This window comes from Larimichthys crocea, chromosome XIII, assembly GCF_000972845.2.
Source record: "Larimichthys crocea isolate SSNF chromosome XIII, L_crocea_2.0, whole genome shotgun sequence".
Taxonomy (NCBI): Eukaryota; Metazoa; Chordata; class Actinopteri; family Sciaenidae; genus Larimichthys; species Larimichthys crocea.
The window spans coordinates 4757421-4771946 of NC_040023.1; the positions used below are offsets into that span (position 1 = coordinate 4757421).

At 42.4% G+C, this 14526-nt stretch overlaps 1 protein-coding gene across 7 annotated transcripts in view; it reads right to left on the reverse strand.

Moving 5' to 3' along the window:
- Positions 1 to 4365: 4365 nt before the first annotated feature.
- phactr4a (phosphatase and actin regulator 4a) overlaps positions 4366 to 14526 on the reverse strand; it is a 31888-nt gene continuing 21727 nt past the window's right edge. For 6 of the 7 annotated variants that reach the window (XM_027286427.1, XM_027286426.1, XM_019258496.2 and 3 more), the window contains 10 exons: positions 13198 to 13554; positions 10402 to 10533; positions 9448 to 10003; positions 8086 to 8318; positions 7735 to 7906; positions 7555 to 7610; positions 6448 to 6509; positions 6228 to 6365; positions 5696 to 5772; positions 4366 to 5531 (listed from right to left, as the gene is read on the reverse strand). In XM_027286427.1, coding sequence (XP_027142228.1) covers positions 5516 to 5531; positions 5696 to 5772; positions 6228 to 6365; positions 6448 to 6509; positions 7555 to 7610; positions 7735 to 7906; positions 8086 to 8318; positions 9448 to 10003; positions 10402 to 10533; positions 13198 to 13554 — 1799 coding nt within the window. In that variant the 3' untranslated portion in view covers positions 4366 to 5515. The remainder of the gene's footprint in view (positions 5532 to 5695; positions 5773 to 6227; positions 6366 to 6447; positions 6510 to 7554; positions 7611 to 7734; positions 7907 to 8085; positions 8319 to 9447; positions 10004 to 10401; positions 10534 to 13197; positions 13555 to 14526) is intronic. The other variant, XM_019258498.2, reaches the window with a different exon arrangement.

Below are 14526 nucleotides of genomic sequence, written 5' to 3' on the forward strand. Positions count from 1 at the left end.
TGGAGACTCCTGGGATTTCTAATGATTTAGTAACCTCACCTCCAGGCATCTTTTACACTCCATGCTTCAAAAACAGCTTGTCTATAGGCTGCTTTCTGTACAGCAATGCCTTCGTTTGTGCTTCGTCAGCAGCAGCAAAAGGTCGTCGGGTGATTGCAGGGAAGCATTCGGCTTTCCTGTGACGTGACTGTCACATGAACGCTAATCTACTTGCATTGCAAAAATAGCAATTATCATGACTATTTCAGAAGCACTAATGTGGTGCAATATTGTGGTTGGATTATGAATTGTCCCTAATGGAGGTTTGTTATCTAAATGTAGCTGCCTGCCACTAAAACTCAATGCATCGATCAGTCCGCGAGAAGATAAATTGGGCATAAAATTTTCATTGACCTAGCGCGGTCTTAAATATTTAATGCTCATTACCCAAGCTGAAGTCGGGGTCAGTTCATTCTTGTTTTCCTTTCACGTTAACATAATAACTCACCAATAAATATTGTCGCTGTCAACAATCAGTTTGCCGTGTGTGACTAATCTTCATGTTTTTCTGTCTTTGTCTTTGAGGAGGTTTACTGATGCAAATCGGAGGAAAATGAATCTCGCATTACCTTGCCATTTTCTGAAAAAAATGACAAAAGTTTTCAGGATGACTCGTCTTCCTGATGTAAAAAAAATAAGAAGATAAATCATATTCTTGTCAGAAATAACGCCTTTACATATTCATAAGACTTGTTGCAAAGTCTGTGTATCCATTAGAGGATAAAAGGAACAAGCTGCCAGCTGATCCGTGGGGCTTTACTTTGATTCAATCGTGCAGGTCTTGTTGGAGCGAATGAAACAAAAGCGTTTTACAGAGGTCGTGATGCACACCCAGAAAAATGATCCATTATTTTACAGTTTATGTGATGGGCACCATTGTTGTTACACGGTTATGACTTAAAAGTCCAGCGCTTGTCCTGTGTCTTGGCTGAGGCTGATGTCATTAGTTTTGCAGTTATTTTCTGACTAAAATTATTGAACAGGATTGACATTTTTTGACCAAATGGTATTGCTCAGTTATTAGATTGTATCCTCTGTGGGACATGAAACTACTTTCAAAGCAACCTGTCCATTAGTTGTTGAGATGTTTCACTCAAAAATACAAACGTCCATCCAGTAGATGTAGCGTTGAACGGGTGAAACTTTGACCTGCTTGTTTACTCTGGAGATTGGAATCCAATCCATGGTCGATATTTCAATCTGGACCAAAGTGGTGGACCGACCAACACGCCACCAGCATGATTAAATACTGTATACAGCTGTTCTTCTTCTCTGGCTGAATTTAGGCGACCGGACAAGATGGCAGCAGCTCTAATTAGCTCCACACTGAAATCTTCTGACAGTCTGTTGCTCAGGACGTATCTGCGTCAGAATTCATGTAACCATTGGATTCATTTACAGCAGCCTGTGAAGGCCCAGAGACACCTTGTCAAACACATGGGTTGACCTGTTCAGGGCCCCCCGGAGACACCTCTAATTTAAAAGCACGGATGAGTCCGTCTTATCAGCGCTTCTGTCCGGTATTAAATCAAACAAGCAGGCTCATTCAAGTGTGTAATGGAAATGACAGCAGCTGATAAGTGAAGAAACATGATCAAATGAGGTCTCTTTGAGTTGCATTCTATCATCCCTGATTATTACAAATGATTACTGACAGTGGCATTCATTATGTGCTCGAAGATGATTTATCAAGCCGGTGCTTCACTTACAGTCATGTCAGCATGTGAAGACAGATAAAAAACACGCCTGCTCTTTGACCTAATATGAAATGATTAGCTCATGACATGTTCCTAAGATTGGCGGATGAAGTTGACGTGATCAAAAGCTCCAGAAGCTACTCAATGGATCTTGAGGTGAAACTGTTTTTTATCAGTTGCTGTTTCTGAGGTCAAGAATGAACTCATGCATGCATATATCTATATCAGGTCAAATCAGTTAGGCATGTTGTAACGTTGCTGTCTTGTTAGTGGAGAATTCCCTCTTTAGTTTTCTTCAGATGGTGTTTCTCTGCTGCAGTAACAAAAGCAAGGGATTTCTGTGCTAGTCTACACATGTTTGAACACTTAAAACATATATATTTGGTTTGTTTAAAGGAGCTATGTGTGAGAATTTTAGTATAACACATTTTGAAATTAATTTAACAGAATGTAAAGAAATAGTTAAAAAAAAAAAGACTGATTGACTTTGACCTTTATGCAGGGTTACACAAACAACCTGCACAGACATATGAGAAATGTGCATCCAGCTCCACCTGTTGCTGCTGCTGCTACCCCTGTGGTGGAGAAATTGCTGAAGTCAAAGGTCAATGGTCAGGAAGGAAAGAAGTGTTCAGGAGCCTCTAATGTCTTATGCTGTATTATTTATTGATGCTTGGCCAAGGAGAATTAGAGACACTCTCAAAGTTCATCAGAAGTGCCTCAGTCGGTTTCACATTCTGCCAAACTCGTGCTGGTGGATCGACTTTAAACCCCAAGATAACACCACGAATACTATACGCCCAGAATTAGTCAAGGTGTTATTGTCAGCATATTCTAGTCTAGAGACACATATGTCTGTCTACGCAGATTGGAACGTCAACTGCCAGCTATCTATTATGTCTAAGAAGGCAGCAATAGGTCTCTTTGACCCTGGCCACCACAGTGTCGAGATAGAGTGGCACCTGCTGTTCTCAATCAAAGCCAAACAACTAATACTGCCGAGGACCTCAAGGCCTACATGTGTAACCTAAGGATAGAAAATTACATAACAACTCCCATGCATCAGGTCACGACAACAACACAGAGCTCTATAAGCCAATTTATGTCAAAGGCAATATGAAGTTATGAAGAATTGGCTAAAATGATTGCAAGTGATTTCCAACCCTTCTCGTTTCTATCTGCTTTGTGTAGCAGAGTGGTTCTTCAAGCGAGTTAGTGCAATCATCGGGTGGTTTCAGAGAGTTACAAGGGATTTTACAACTGTAAATGCCAATGGCTACAGCTATTTATTGAAATTTAAGTGATATATGTGTTCAAATACAAATCAGAGGTCAGAACAGTGCTGAATTTGGCTGAATTATAAAAAGGTATAAAGTGGTAAAATGAAGAGCCGTTTGGGAGCCGAAAGAACCGGGTCTTCTTGGTGAGCTGAGCCAAATGATTTCCCATCACAAGTGGGCGCTCATTGTTGCTTGGCCTCCTGTCCCCACCTGAACTCTCTGAATTTTTGTCATCTGAATCATAGTTCTGTCCTGAAACTGGCCTCTGTCAGTCTTGCACCAGACTGTAGTTGGTCCCAGTCTGGCATGTGTTCAGTGGGAGACTGCTGAGCTAGATTACATTGCCCGTTTTCCTACATCTGGTTCTGGTGCCCATTCCCAGCTATGGGAAACTCTGGTGGCACGCAGCCACTGTTCAACAGGCAGCCACTTCTTACGTATTACACCTTTAAAGTCTGACTGCTGAAGATTTATTACCTTTATATAAACCACAGACAGAATGAGGACTGTGGATTTAGACCCCCATCATTTCTGCTGGGAAAAAATGAAAACTGTTGTGCACCTATCCTCTAAGTCCTTTTCCTCAACCTGTTTGTTTGACAGATTAGGTTTTGCTGAAACGGATCAATGGCTTTAAATTAAGTGTGGTGTTTATTATTTATGTTCTGAAGTGTTACTTCTATTGACATGAGTAATGGGTCTTTAAAGATGTTTATTGAAGTGTACCCGATATGCACATCAGGGTTAAAAATTAAACTATATAAGTATATTTATTTAACGATTATTCGTTTTTAAAATCGATGGGTTATGTACTAAATCTACATTCTTTTGTGCTACATCTGAGGATACTAAAATAATTCATCACATTAAAAAAAGGTGTTTCCCTTCAAATTAGTTCACTCTGATAATTATTTGACATTCAGCTCATGTGTGAACAGTGAAGCTGCGTCCCTGCTGACCGACGTGTCCGTGCCTATTTAGTGTTAATTAGCATCACGGGGGAGGTTAAAGGGGGCAAAGAGGTTTGTTAAAAGAAATGTCAGATGCTCTCGAACTCTTCTGTTCAACAGTTGTGTGAGCGAAGGCATGATTAAAAAAAAAACTGTTGAATCAATGCGTACATTTTATATATAACACTGCCCTCATCTGGTCATTATAAAAGGCCATATACTCTTTATTCACTTCAGGTATTTCTCCAGCAGACAGAAGGATCCATTGCTGTTAAGAGACTGGATGAATGACGCCATAATGAAATGAAAATCACAGGTTATTTTTAATTTCTGACTGGATCAGTTCATTTTTACAGTGTGTCTTGCAAAAACATGTTAAAGATCTCTCTGTATCAAAAAAAAAAGAGGAATATTTTGTGCCATTACTAGTCGGAAATAACATCTGAGAAATACTTTACAATTAAAACATCGGCATTAATGTGGATGTACAATATAAAGTCAATCAAATCTACATAATTGATCTATACAAGTGCAGCCAGCTATGGACTTGCATATATAAAGTACCATAAAACAGCCAGGAAAATAAAAATATGTACATTTTCCTGCTTGAATATTTCAATTATAAACAGAATTTATAGGCTCAAAAACTTTGAATTTTCTACACACCCATTTAAGGAACATAAGGTGCCTTATTTGAAAATAATCTAGTGATATGTGCTCCATGAGAATCATTTCAATGATCAAACACGATACAGTGAAAATGCACACGCTCCGATATTAGGTTGGAATCAGCGCTCCGTCTACGCACAGAGCTCCAAACTGTTGATTCAAATAAAGATACGACTGAGTTTTAAATAAGAGACACGCTCCTGTACACAGAGTCTTTCACATTGTGTCTGAACTTTAAATTACATAAGTGTGTGTGAGACCATGTGAGGAGTAAGGCTTGGTGCTGTGTGGCACCTTTTTAAGTAGACATTTGTAGTACCTAACATATAAACACAGTGTTTAAACAGAGTCCAGATTAGCTCAGTGGTACCGACAGTGTTAACAGGACCTACAGTGATCTCGTTATGTGCATAGTCTTCCTGTTCTGTGAGCGAGAGAGGAAGAGTAATGTAAAGGCAGGGCGAGAGTGGTTTCCCCCTCAGAGACAGTGTGATAACTGTTATTCTTTCAGTTCAATCGAGTCCTCAGCAGAAGGGAGGGAAGGTCCTCCCTCGTTTAGTGTTGGCACCGGGTGCCTCCGACGTGGACGCACCGACAAACTCCTCCTGTCTTTAATTCCGCAGTCTAAGAACTGGAGTACGTCCGAGAACCACCTGAGGTCGAACCGACGTGTGGCTTCTTTCTCTTGTGGTTCCAGTTACCAGTGACAGCAGCGTCTTCAGGCTGGAGCAGGTCAGCAGGCAGTCAGTTTACATATATATTTTTTTTAAAAAATAGACGGACCAAATGGGCCACGTTCATTTCGTAGTGGAGAGGGGGACTCCTCGGGTCACCTCGCTCCTTCGCAGGTTAAGTGCTTTTCTGGTCAGCATTTGGACATCTACGGTCGATGGAACCTGGTGGAATGAGAGGTCGAGAGGTTATTTTAGACCTGTCATCGCCATCTTCAGGGGAAATCAGCAGAAGAGAACACAGAACTCATGAAGTATTGATGGAGGCTGCTGAATAAACTCAGAACAGTTGAGGTGAATTATTAATGAGTGTTGTATACAAGCCTGACCGGGTATAGATCCTGCTTTCTTCGTGAACCTCCATCTCTGAACTCTTGAATTCATTGAGCTCTTTGCGGATGGCAGCCTGACAGGAGACATGAAAGAAACAGCTCTTGAGCCTGGAATGGTTTTACCCACTTATAGCGAGGCACAAAAGAAGAAAGGAAGTGTGTGTACGATCAAAGCTAGGTTATTTTTGACTATTTTTAAAGTAATCTAAGCACAAATTAAACATGACACTTCCAATATGCATATAATTTCTCTTCCTACACATTTTCTGAGCTTCAGTGGTCCAGGTAATTCACTGGGTATAACTTAAAGCCATTAAAGCTGTGCGTTTGTGTGTGTGTGTGTGCATTCCTGGGATTCCTCCTCGATACTGAATCTGCTTGGAATGCAAATCCTCTCAGAGTTGACCCAAGTAGAAGACGTTGTTAAAAAAAACGCACAGGGCTTAGGCTCTCTCTTGCTAAGAAGCTCTAAGTCTCAGAAGCGCAGCTACTATAAGGAGTGTGTGTTGGTGAGGATGTTGAGTCTCACCTTGTCAGCAGGAGTGAGCTTGGTCCACGGTTTATCTGCTCGCCGGTCGTAGTCGTGAGCGTGGGTGGACTCGACGTACTCGTGGAAACGCAGGATCTTCCTCGCCTGGAGCTCGGCCACCGTTGGCCTCTGGGACAGCTGATGACAAACAACAACAACAACACGTTAAATAAAGTCCGTCTGCAGGGTGTATGATACAGTGACTTGGTTGCATCCTGACCTTTCTCGTGAGTCTGCGTTTGATCTCGCATCTCTCTAATCGTCGATCCGTTTCGTTCTTGGCTGCGGGAAGAAAAGACATTCCATGAGGAAGGGGAAACACAGCAGCCAGTCAGGTGGCTTTCACCCGAGCTGCTGTCGGCACGCTGCAGTAACGGGACTCTTTAATCAGCGCCTCGCTCTGCACAAGGCGCTGCATTGTTTTAGCGTCGTCTTGGCCTGGTCATTCGGGGACAAGCGAGACGCGGCGCGGTGGTATGAATCCTGGATGGAAACGTGCTGACAGATTCTGAGAAGTATTATGTTAATACACGCTTCTGGGGACCAACTTGGCATCGTGGCGATGCTGTACTGATGTTTCACAGCACAGCAGGCTGGTTTTCACAATACTTGTGTGTCTATGCGTTGTTTTAACAACACACCACAAGGGGGCGTTCATTTTGCAAATGCTGCATTATGTAACGCTAACGTATAAATAAACAAAGTGTCATAAAAGAAACACCAAAATCTGTATTTAGGCAGTTTTTTTTCCCCCTCTAGTCTGAAAGAATGTTGTGGAAGCAAAACAAAACATCTAAAAATTGACTAGCGCATGAAGATAAAAACACATTTTAATATTTTATATGATTAAGATTAACTTTAGGCTTACCAGTGTTACATGTCTCTTCACCTGTGCATTTCCTCACTGACTAAAGCTCTTCTGCTCCTCTTGTTAACGTGTATTAAAATGTATTTCATCCATGCAGGATGCAAGACAAATCCCTGACAAAGTGTGACAGAAATCTACCGGTGTGTCGAATGCATACACACACTTAAATCCATCTCCCCGTCACCATATCACACCAAAAACATGTGCAAGTCTAAAGTATACATCAAGGACCCACATACTTCTTTTTAAATACCAGTTCATGTATTTGTGTGTGAGGGAGTGTTGGTGCTGTACTAGTATTCAAATTATTATTGAAATGATTTAAAATCAGAAAAATTTCACAAACTAATGTGTTTAGTGATTATCAATACGCTTGACACTGTGGTGCAGAGAAATCAAATGCAAATAAACACATGAATGAAGGAGTGAAGGAGTGAGGGGGTGGAGGAAGAGTCTTACCTTGAAGGATGTTCCTCTGCTCCAGCTCCTCTGCTGACGGCCTCTGACTCAGCCGCCTGAACACACAAAACACTGTTGAGTACAGTTGTCCTTGGGAGTGGATGCAACAACATGAAATACACTATAAATAATGTATGTAATCAGTTAGGGTAGATGCATAAACACTGATTTGTCCTTTACCGGTTCAGCGTGGTACCGATCCTGTTCCTCAGTTCCAACCACTGCTCCCTGTTGTTCCAACTCATGCCGTCGTGGTTCTCCTGGTTCTCCCTATCCTCTCTCTCTAACCTCTCCTGTCTCTCCAGCTTCAGGGCTAATGTGTCCTTCCTCTTCACACGGCTTGCCAGCCCACCTGTTAAAACACATGAGCCATGAATTATTAGTAACCGGCACAATATATTCAAAAAACACACACGTCACAAAGCACGGGTGTTAAACGACACAACGAACTGCGTTATACCGGATGTCATGATGACAAAGAAAGGTCAAACCTGGATGGGTGCTTCAAATTTAGCAGAAAGATCAACTCACTTGGAGGGCCTTCCTCATCGTCGTCATCGTCGTCGTCTCTGTACAGGATGGGGCCGTCAGAGTCGGACTCCTCCTCGCTGTCCCCGGGGCCTCCGCCCTCATGGATGACACTCACTCTGGGGTCTCCCACCAAACCCCTCCTGCTGCGGGGCTCCAGCTCGGCCTGGCGAGAAACCCTCTGAGGGTGAAGCTTCCGCATCTCCTCCTCCAAGTCAAAGTCGTCGTCCTCTGGCCTGTGAACGAGTACAGTCTTATTTTCTGTTGTGCCCAAGCATGAGAATTAACTGTAATACTTTTTCGGCTTCCTGTAACCACAACCTGCCCTGATGTGCTAATCCAAGCAATATGAGGTACAGCTGTAGGCTATCTGTAACTCTGCCAGGTGAGGGAATAAAGCTCAATTGTTTGCTGAAGAGATGAACAAGGTGTAGCTCTACATGTGTCTTTTTTTGGCTGACAGACGGGCGTTGCTCTCTTGCCGTTAGCCTGCAGCAGCCTATTCAAGAGAACATGTGCACTTGTTTAATTTGTTCTTTGACATTGCTCCTCTTTTCATTTTTAGATTAAAGTAGTCTTGTTGTTCTGTTATTTGCTGAATAACGTCTGACTTTTGTTGTGTCCCGTGGCTGATTATCCAAAAATTAATCTACACAGGCTCTCTCTCTTACTTTGGCTCTGTAAATAAAACTATTACATGCAACTATTAATGCAAATGACAACAGGAAGTAAAGTTGAGGAAAACAAAAAATAAAGTTTCATGGGTGAGGAGATGGGATGAAACAATTAGAGACGCTGACGGTATGACTATATTAAGGAGGAACAATCCAAGTTCCACAACATATCACCGTCACATGAGCATTTTTAGTTTGTTTTTGCAGTTTTAGTAAAAATGAAACATGTCCCTTATGCGAGTGTTCTGCCCCGGAGGGCTGTTTTGTTGAGTGTTGAATAAATGTGTTGTTTAGGTTGCACTTACTGATTGCAAGTGACAAAAACAAGTCAATGTAGTTGAACCTTTACAGGTTAAAAAAAGTGACTGTTTTAAACGTAATAAAGGTAATAAAGAAATCAGATGCATCCCCAGTGAGGAGTCAGGAGTTAATCTCTAAATTTGATTAATCTTGATCTTGATTAATCAATTATTCATTTGGTAGTAGTTCAGATATCTTCTTTTGTTGGATTAATTGATTGTTTAATTAAGTTTCAGGAACTGGACTATAGATTTGCTTTCACTTTCACATCCTGTGGATAAAACTCTGACCTAACAGTGTCTAAAGATCCTGAAACTCTGAAACTAAAATCCAAAAAGTAAACTTACAGGCAAAGCAGTTTGCGTGTAATGTTAGTACGTGGGTCACTTACAGCCTGAGAGGTTCGATGGTGATGGGGAGAGAGTGCCTTGAGTTGCCCTCGATGAGGAAATCTGGAGGAGACTCAAACAGTAGTGAGTGTGCCCTCTTGGAGCTGTCTGGGTTGTACTGAACCGGGCCGGGGCTGCCCAGGGCTCTCTGGATGAGGATGTGTAAGGGGATGGCTGGAGGCTGGCTGGGAGGCTCTGTGGTTGGGCTCGGGGGATCGGCTTGCACAGTTGGAATAGGACCAGAGGAGGAGGAACTGGGAGGCTGGAGCGACTGAGACCTGGGAGGGGATGGAGGTATGTGGGACGGTGGTGGAGGCAGAGACTCGACGGAGGTCTGAGGAGCTACTGAATTCGACTTGTCCTCGTTGTTCTCGGGGGGAATCTGTACCGGGGCAGAGGACCAGTCAGCGGTGGAAGACTCTGGCCCCTGACTTGGAGGTGAGGGGTCCACAGAATGCCGCTTGGTGACGGGGGTCATCCTCTTTGGTGGCGTTGGTGGAGAGCGCTTAGCCGGTGCTGGTACTATGATGATACCACTGCCAGGCTGTGAAAGCTCCGCTGTTAAAACAAATCAATCGTAACAGTAATCAATACCTGTCATATAGAAAGAGATGCACAAACATGAAGATGCACAGTCAGACTGTAGCAGGGGTGAAGTTAGTTTCATTAACGCTGCTGAGTCAGTGGAGGGTGACACACAAATAACATCCAATGGGATCAACAAACTCATTCAATGCACTCCAGCACATTAGACGTCCATGCAATGTTTCATTGGCAGCGTTTAGAGTTAAATTAGTCGACCTGAAAACAGCTCCGGTGGCTGCAATACACATGCAATGCAGTACTGGTGTTAAAATGGAGGTGAGGTACTCCACACGCTACGAGGGTGGTGAATTCATACAACCAGTCTGCAGTCGCTGTTAAGATGCATTGAGATCTGGCGCCCCGATGGGTACCTGAGTAGATCTGGGCGGTCCTGTGCCGCAGGTATACGGGTAGAGAAAGATACAGGCCGTGCTCGCTCTGGCGTCTCCAGCTGGTCCAGTAACAAGGCTGCCTGACCTTAGACCCCCTGTTCAATGAGGAGGCTGGCAAAAATGAGTGGAGATGTCAGGGATGGGGCTGAGTTTACATTCCAAGCTGGGAGAGGAATACAAGAGGGGTGGTTTCGAATGATGTTTGTCTTGGCTTTACAAAGTCCAGAAGCTAAAGTGAATATCCACCCATGGATGTTAAACGACTTCTGTGGAGGAATAACTCTGAGCATAAGATAAGAAATACATAAAGTAGTAGTACCGCAGGATGATTCATTTTAGGATTCTTCTGACATTTCTGCTCAGTCATCGCGGTAAAACAGTTCTCGTTCATTTAGTTAGATGAATATAGCGGCTTATTGCAGATGAGAAAATGCAGTACAGAACGTTAAAAGTTGAACAAAAACAGAGACACTTTTACACAGTTTCTCCACCAGGGAGCACTGGTAAGTTCATTTTTTTACACTGTAAAATATCCCACCCAGGAAATCAAAAACAAATCCATGGAATCTGTATCGAGACCAGATTTTTTTTTTTTAAGTTACATGTTAATTAAAAACATAAATTGCTATCAGATCTTTTAAATTCCCAAATATCAAGAATATTGGCCTAAAAAAACAAAAACAAAAACAAAAAAATCCAGTAATGGTCGGGCTTTAATCCTCATCACATACTCAGCATATAGACCTTTATTTTGGGAAAACAACTGAGAATTTAATATTAAATATTAAAATTATATAACACATAGGCAGAGAGGAAAACAGAAGATCCTCCAGGGATTGCCGACATGTGCGCACATGCACAAAGTCGCTCCAATAACAGTGTCATCGCAGACAGCCAGTAAATTAAGCTGCTCTTGTACAGAAACACCTGTAGACTGTGTGAATGTGACAGAGTGAAATGAAACGCAGTTAACACCTTCAATAGAAACCTCAACTGGCAACATGGTAGAGGAATGCGCCCTCTCCGCCACAGACACCGCTCCAAAGAGACGGTGCTGGGATGGGCTGTAAACAAGAGCAGCTGTGGCATGCTGGGACAAAGGATATGAAATGCTAAAAGCCAAATCAGTTTCTATCTAACCTCCAGAGTGCTGGCATTGCATAAATGTCGGAAAGACAAGCCGGTGCGTGCCCTCTCCTCAGAGACTGGCGGCAGAACACACATCGAAACTGCACACTAGCAACACATTGAAAAACACCTAGACAGCAACGAGCCACAGACTCACTGCCAGACTGCGAGCACACAGTTAGATTTGGGAACACCTAGAGCTCAATATTTAAATAGCCTTAATAACCACACATGATCAAATCTGTGAAAAATCACAACAGCCACACCATAGTAAACAAAAACTAACTGCATCCTTGAAACAGATGAGGGCAAACATCTCGCACACCCAACATACCACGTAAATCCTTCGGTCTGAATGAAAGAGCCTTTGATCTATGAAAATATTTCAGAATATCAGAAGGTCAGAAATGCACCTGCAGCTTCATCTGTTTGAGAGTAAAGTAAATAAAGTACCTATGTTGTTCGGTTGCGACATCTTTACTTATAACATTGTCCCAGAGACAGACGTTTCATGGCAAACATCAAGTCACCTACAACAGGGTGTCTTATTGAAGCAGTGAGATTCGAGGACATTCTGCTGCTCTGTGAATAAACCTTTATGAGGAAAACACTGAACTACGTGTCCTTCCAAAGTGTCCTGGGTTAAGTTTATCGCGTACCTGCACTGAATCAAATGGAGGCAAATATATTATGCATGGGCCTGGTGTTGGAGATTAGGTTGCTCCTTCGAGAATGGAGTCCAAACAACAAATCTAATTTAATTAATCTGTATATAGTTAAGTCAATTATGGTTTATGTTGGCCTTTGGATTGAAGAAATAACATAAAAGATGGGGGCTAATTAACTATAGCTGATGAATTGTAATCAAGGTTTTATTAATTATAGAAAAACACACAAATGTTATTTTTAATAACAAAAAGAAACGTTACTGCTTTTTTTTTTGACAAAGGTAACATTTCTTACCAAGTTTGAACTGTTATTTAATAATTAAACAAACATTTATTGATCGCTTTTGTTTTATACTGAGGCTGTATCACTCATATAATGATCATTAATAATGAACGTGTCAAAAAAAGTTTCTTGAATCAGAAGTCAACACCGAAACACTTTAAAGTATTTCTTAGAAATAAGTAGTGTCGAGTCATCGGAGCATGAAATCACGCTTGTGCCCTTGCATATGATAAAAAGCTTTCCTGTCAGTGTCATCACAGAGAAAGAGATGGATCACATTGCCTGTGACAGACTACAAGCGTCAGTATTGAAGGAAAACATGTGTGGTGCAAGCTAAGGTATAGCTTACCTCCGGCACTACATTTAGACTGAAGCTGCTAACTCAAGTGTCAGAGCATTTTAAGGACACAGCTTATGGGAAACATTGCAACAGTATTTTGTGATCATGCTTTAAACAGCTAAGTGGTCTGTGGCCCTTTGGTATTAAACTGCACGTCAAAGCTGGATTTAAACAATCCCCTCCACAGTTTCTCTTAAAAGTTTCCCTCATTAAAATCCTGCAACGCTCATTTTGGAGGTTGTTTAACAAGAGCAAGTATAAACACAGACACACAAAGACTAAAGCAGCTGTTTATAGAGACAGACTAATTTTTATGTGTCCTATAAAACTTCAGAAGCAGACGGCAGCAAACTCACCGATCAGTGCGGGGTTGCTGTTGCGGTTGGTGGGTTTGGGTGGAGGCACGGGAGGCTGCTTGGCATGGGGAGGGACAGGGGGCGGCACGTCAGGGTCAGCAGCGGAGGTTCGAGGTGTGTCGTCGACTATTAGGGAGACGGTCCTCGGCGGCTTGGCCACAGCTACAGGAGCGGAGGAGGACGAGGAGGAGGAGGAAGAAGATGAGGAGGATGAAGAGGAGGAAGCGGGGGGACTCCTGCCGGACTCAGTGGAGGGAGCAGTGAGCAGTTTAGGGGGGAGCAGGGCCTGTTTGGGTGGAGGTTCCTGCTGGGAGTCTTGTGCTGGATGTTCAGGGGCAAAGCGGACACCAGCGGACTCTACAGATGCATAGAAAACACACGTTAAAGAAAGAGGTTTCTACTGCTACACAAAAGGGTCATCACACAGTGAAGTGGAAGGGGAGGTGTTAGTGAAGCTTGTAAAATAAGCAGATGTTTCAGAGGTTACACAGAGGCCTCTGATCAAGGCTCTACACTTATTAGAGCAGCATGAATGAGATGAACTGAAGTGTACACACAGCTCACATGGACAGACATCAAAGAAGTCGAACTGATTTGTTCTCAGCTCTTTTCACGTTTACCTGGATCACACATATCAGAGCTTAATATTTATTGTTTCAGTTTGTTGAGGCTTGCAAATTGAGCCTGTTCGCTTCCCGTCACAATTACAGTTCAATCATTTACCCTGAATGCCTTCTGCAGCTCCGTCAGGAGCAACTTTGCTTTGCACACACGTTGGCATTTCATCATAGCAAAACATTCATTCTTGGGAAAATGGTGTGCAGTTCTCAAGAGACGGATTGTCAAGCATATCAACCCGACAAGTACAAACAGGACATAAAAGTTCCGACTAACTGCGACAAGCAGTCGCTTTCATTTTCAATTGCTCTGTGCATCGTTTGCTCAGTTATTCGTCGTTAGTTGTTTGGACTGAGAGCAGAAATCCACCGCCCTCGTTCAGTTATTATTTGAAGTTAACGAGTCTGAATCATGTGGGTTTCTCCCAGTGTTACTGTCTGTTTAGTACAAAATATTTGCTTAGTTGCACTGGAGGGAAACAAAGAGGTTTAAATCTGAGTTAATTAAATCAAATAAATATCCTCCAGTGTTGGTGGATTTTCAGTACAAAGTCTCGTATTAGCTTCAGATAAACTTTAGAATACATTTTTGCACTTTCAGACTATTTCCAATAGGAATATTAGGAGAGCTGCTCGCCAGTAGAAATAATTATTTTTTTCCTGATAAGAGCTGGAGGCAATATGTATGTGTGAGTTTTTATGATGTTGTACA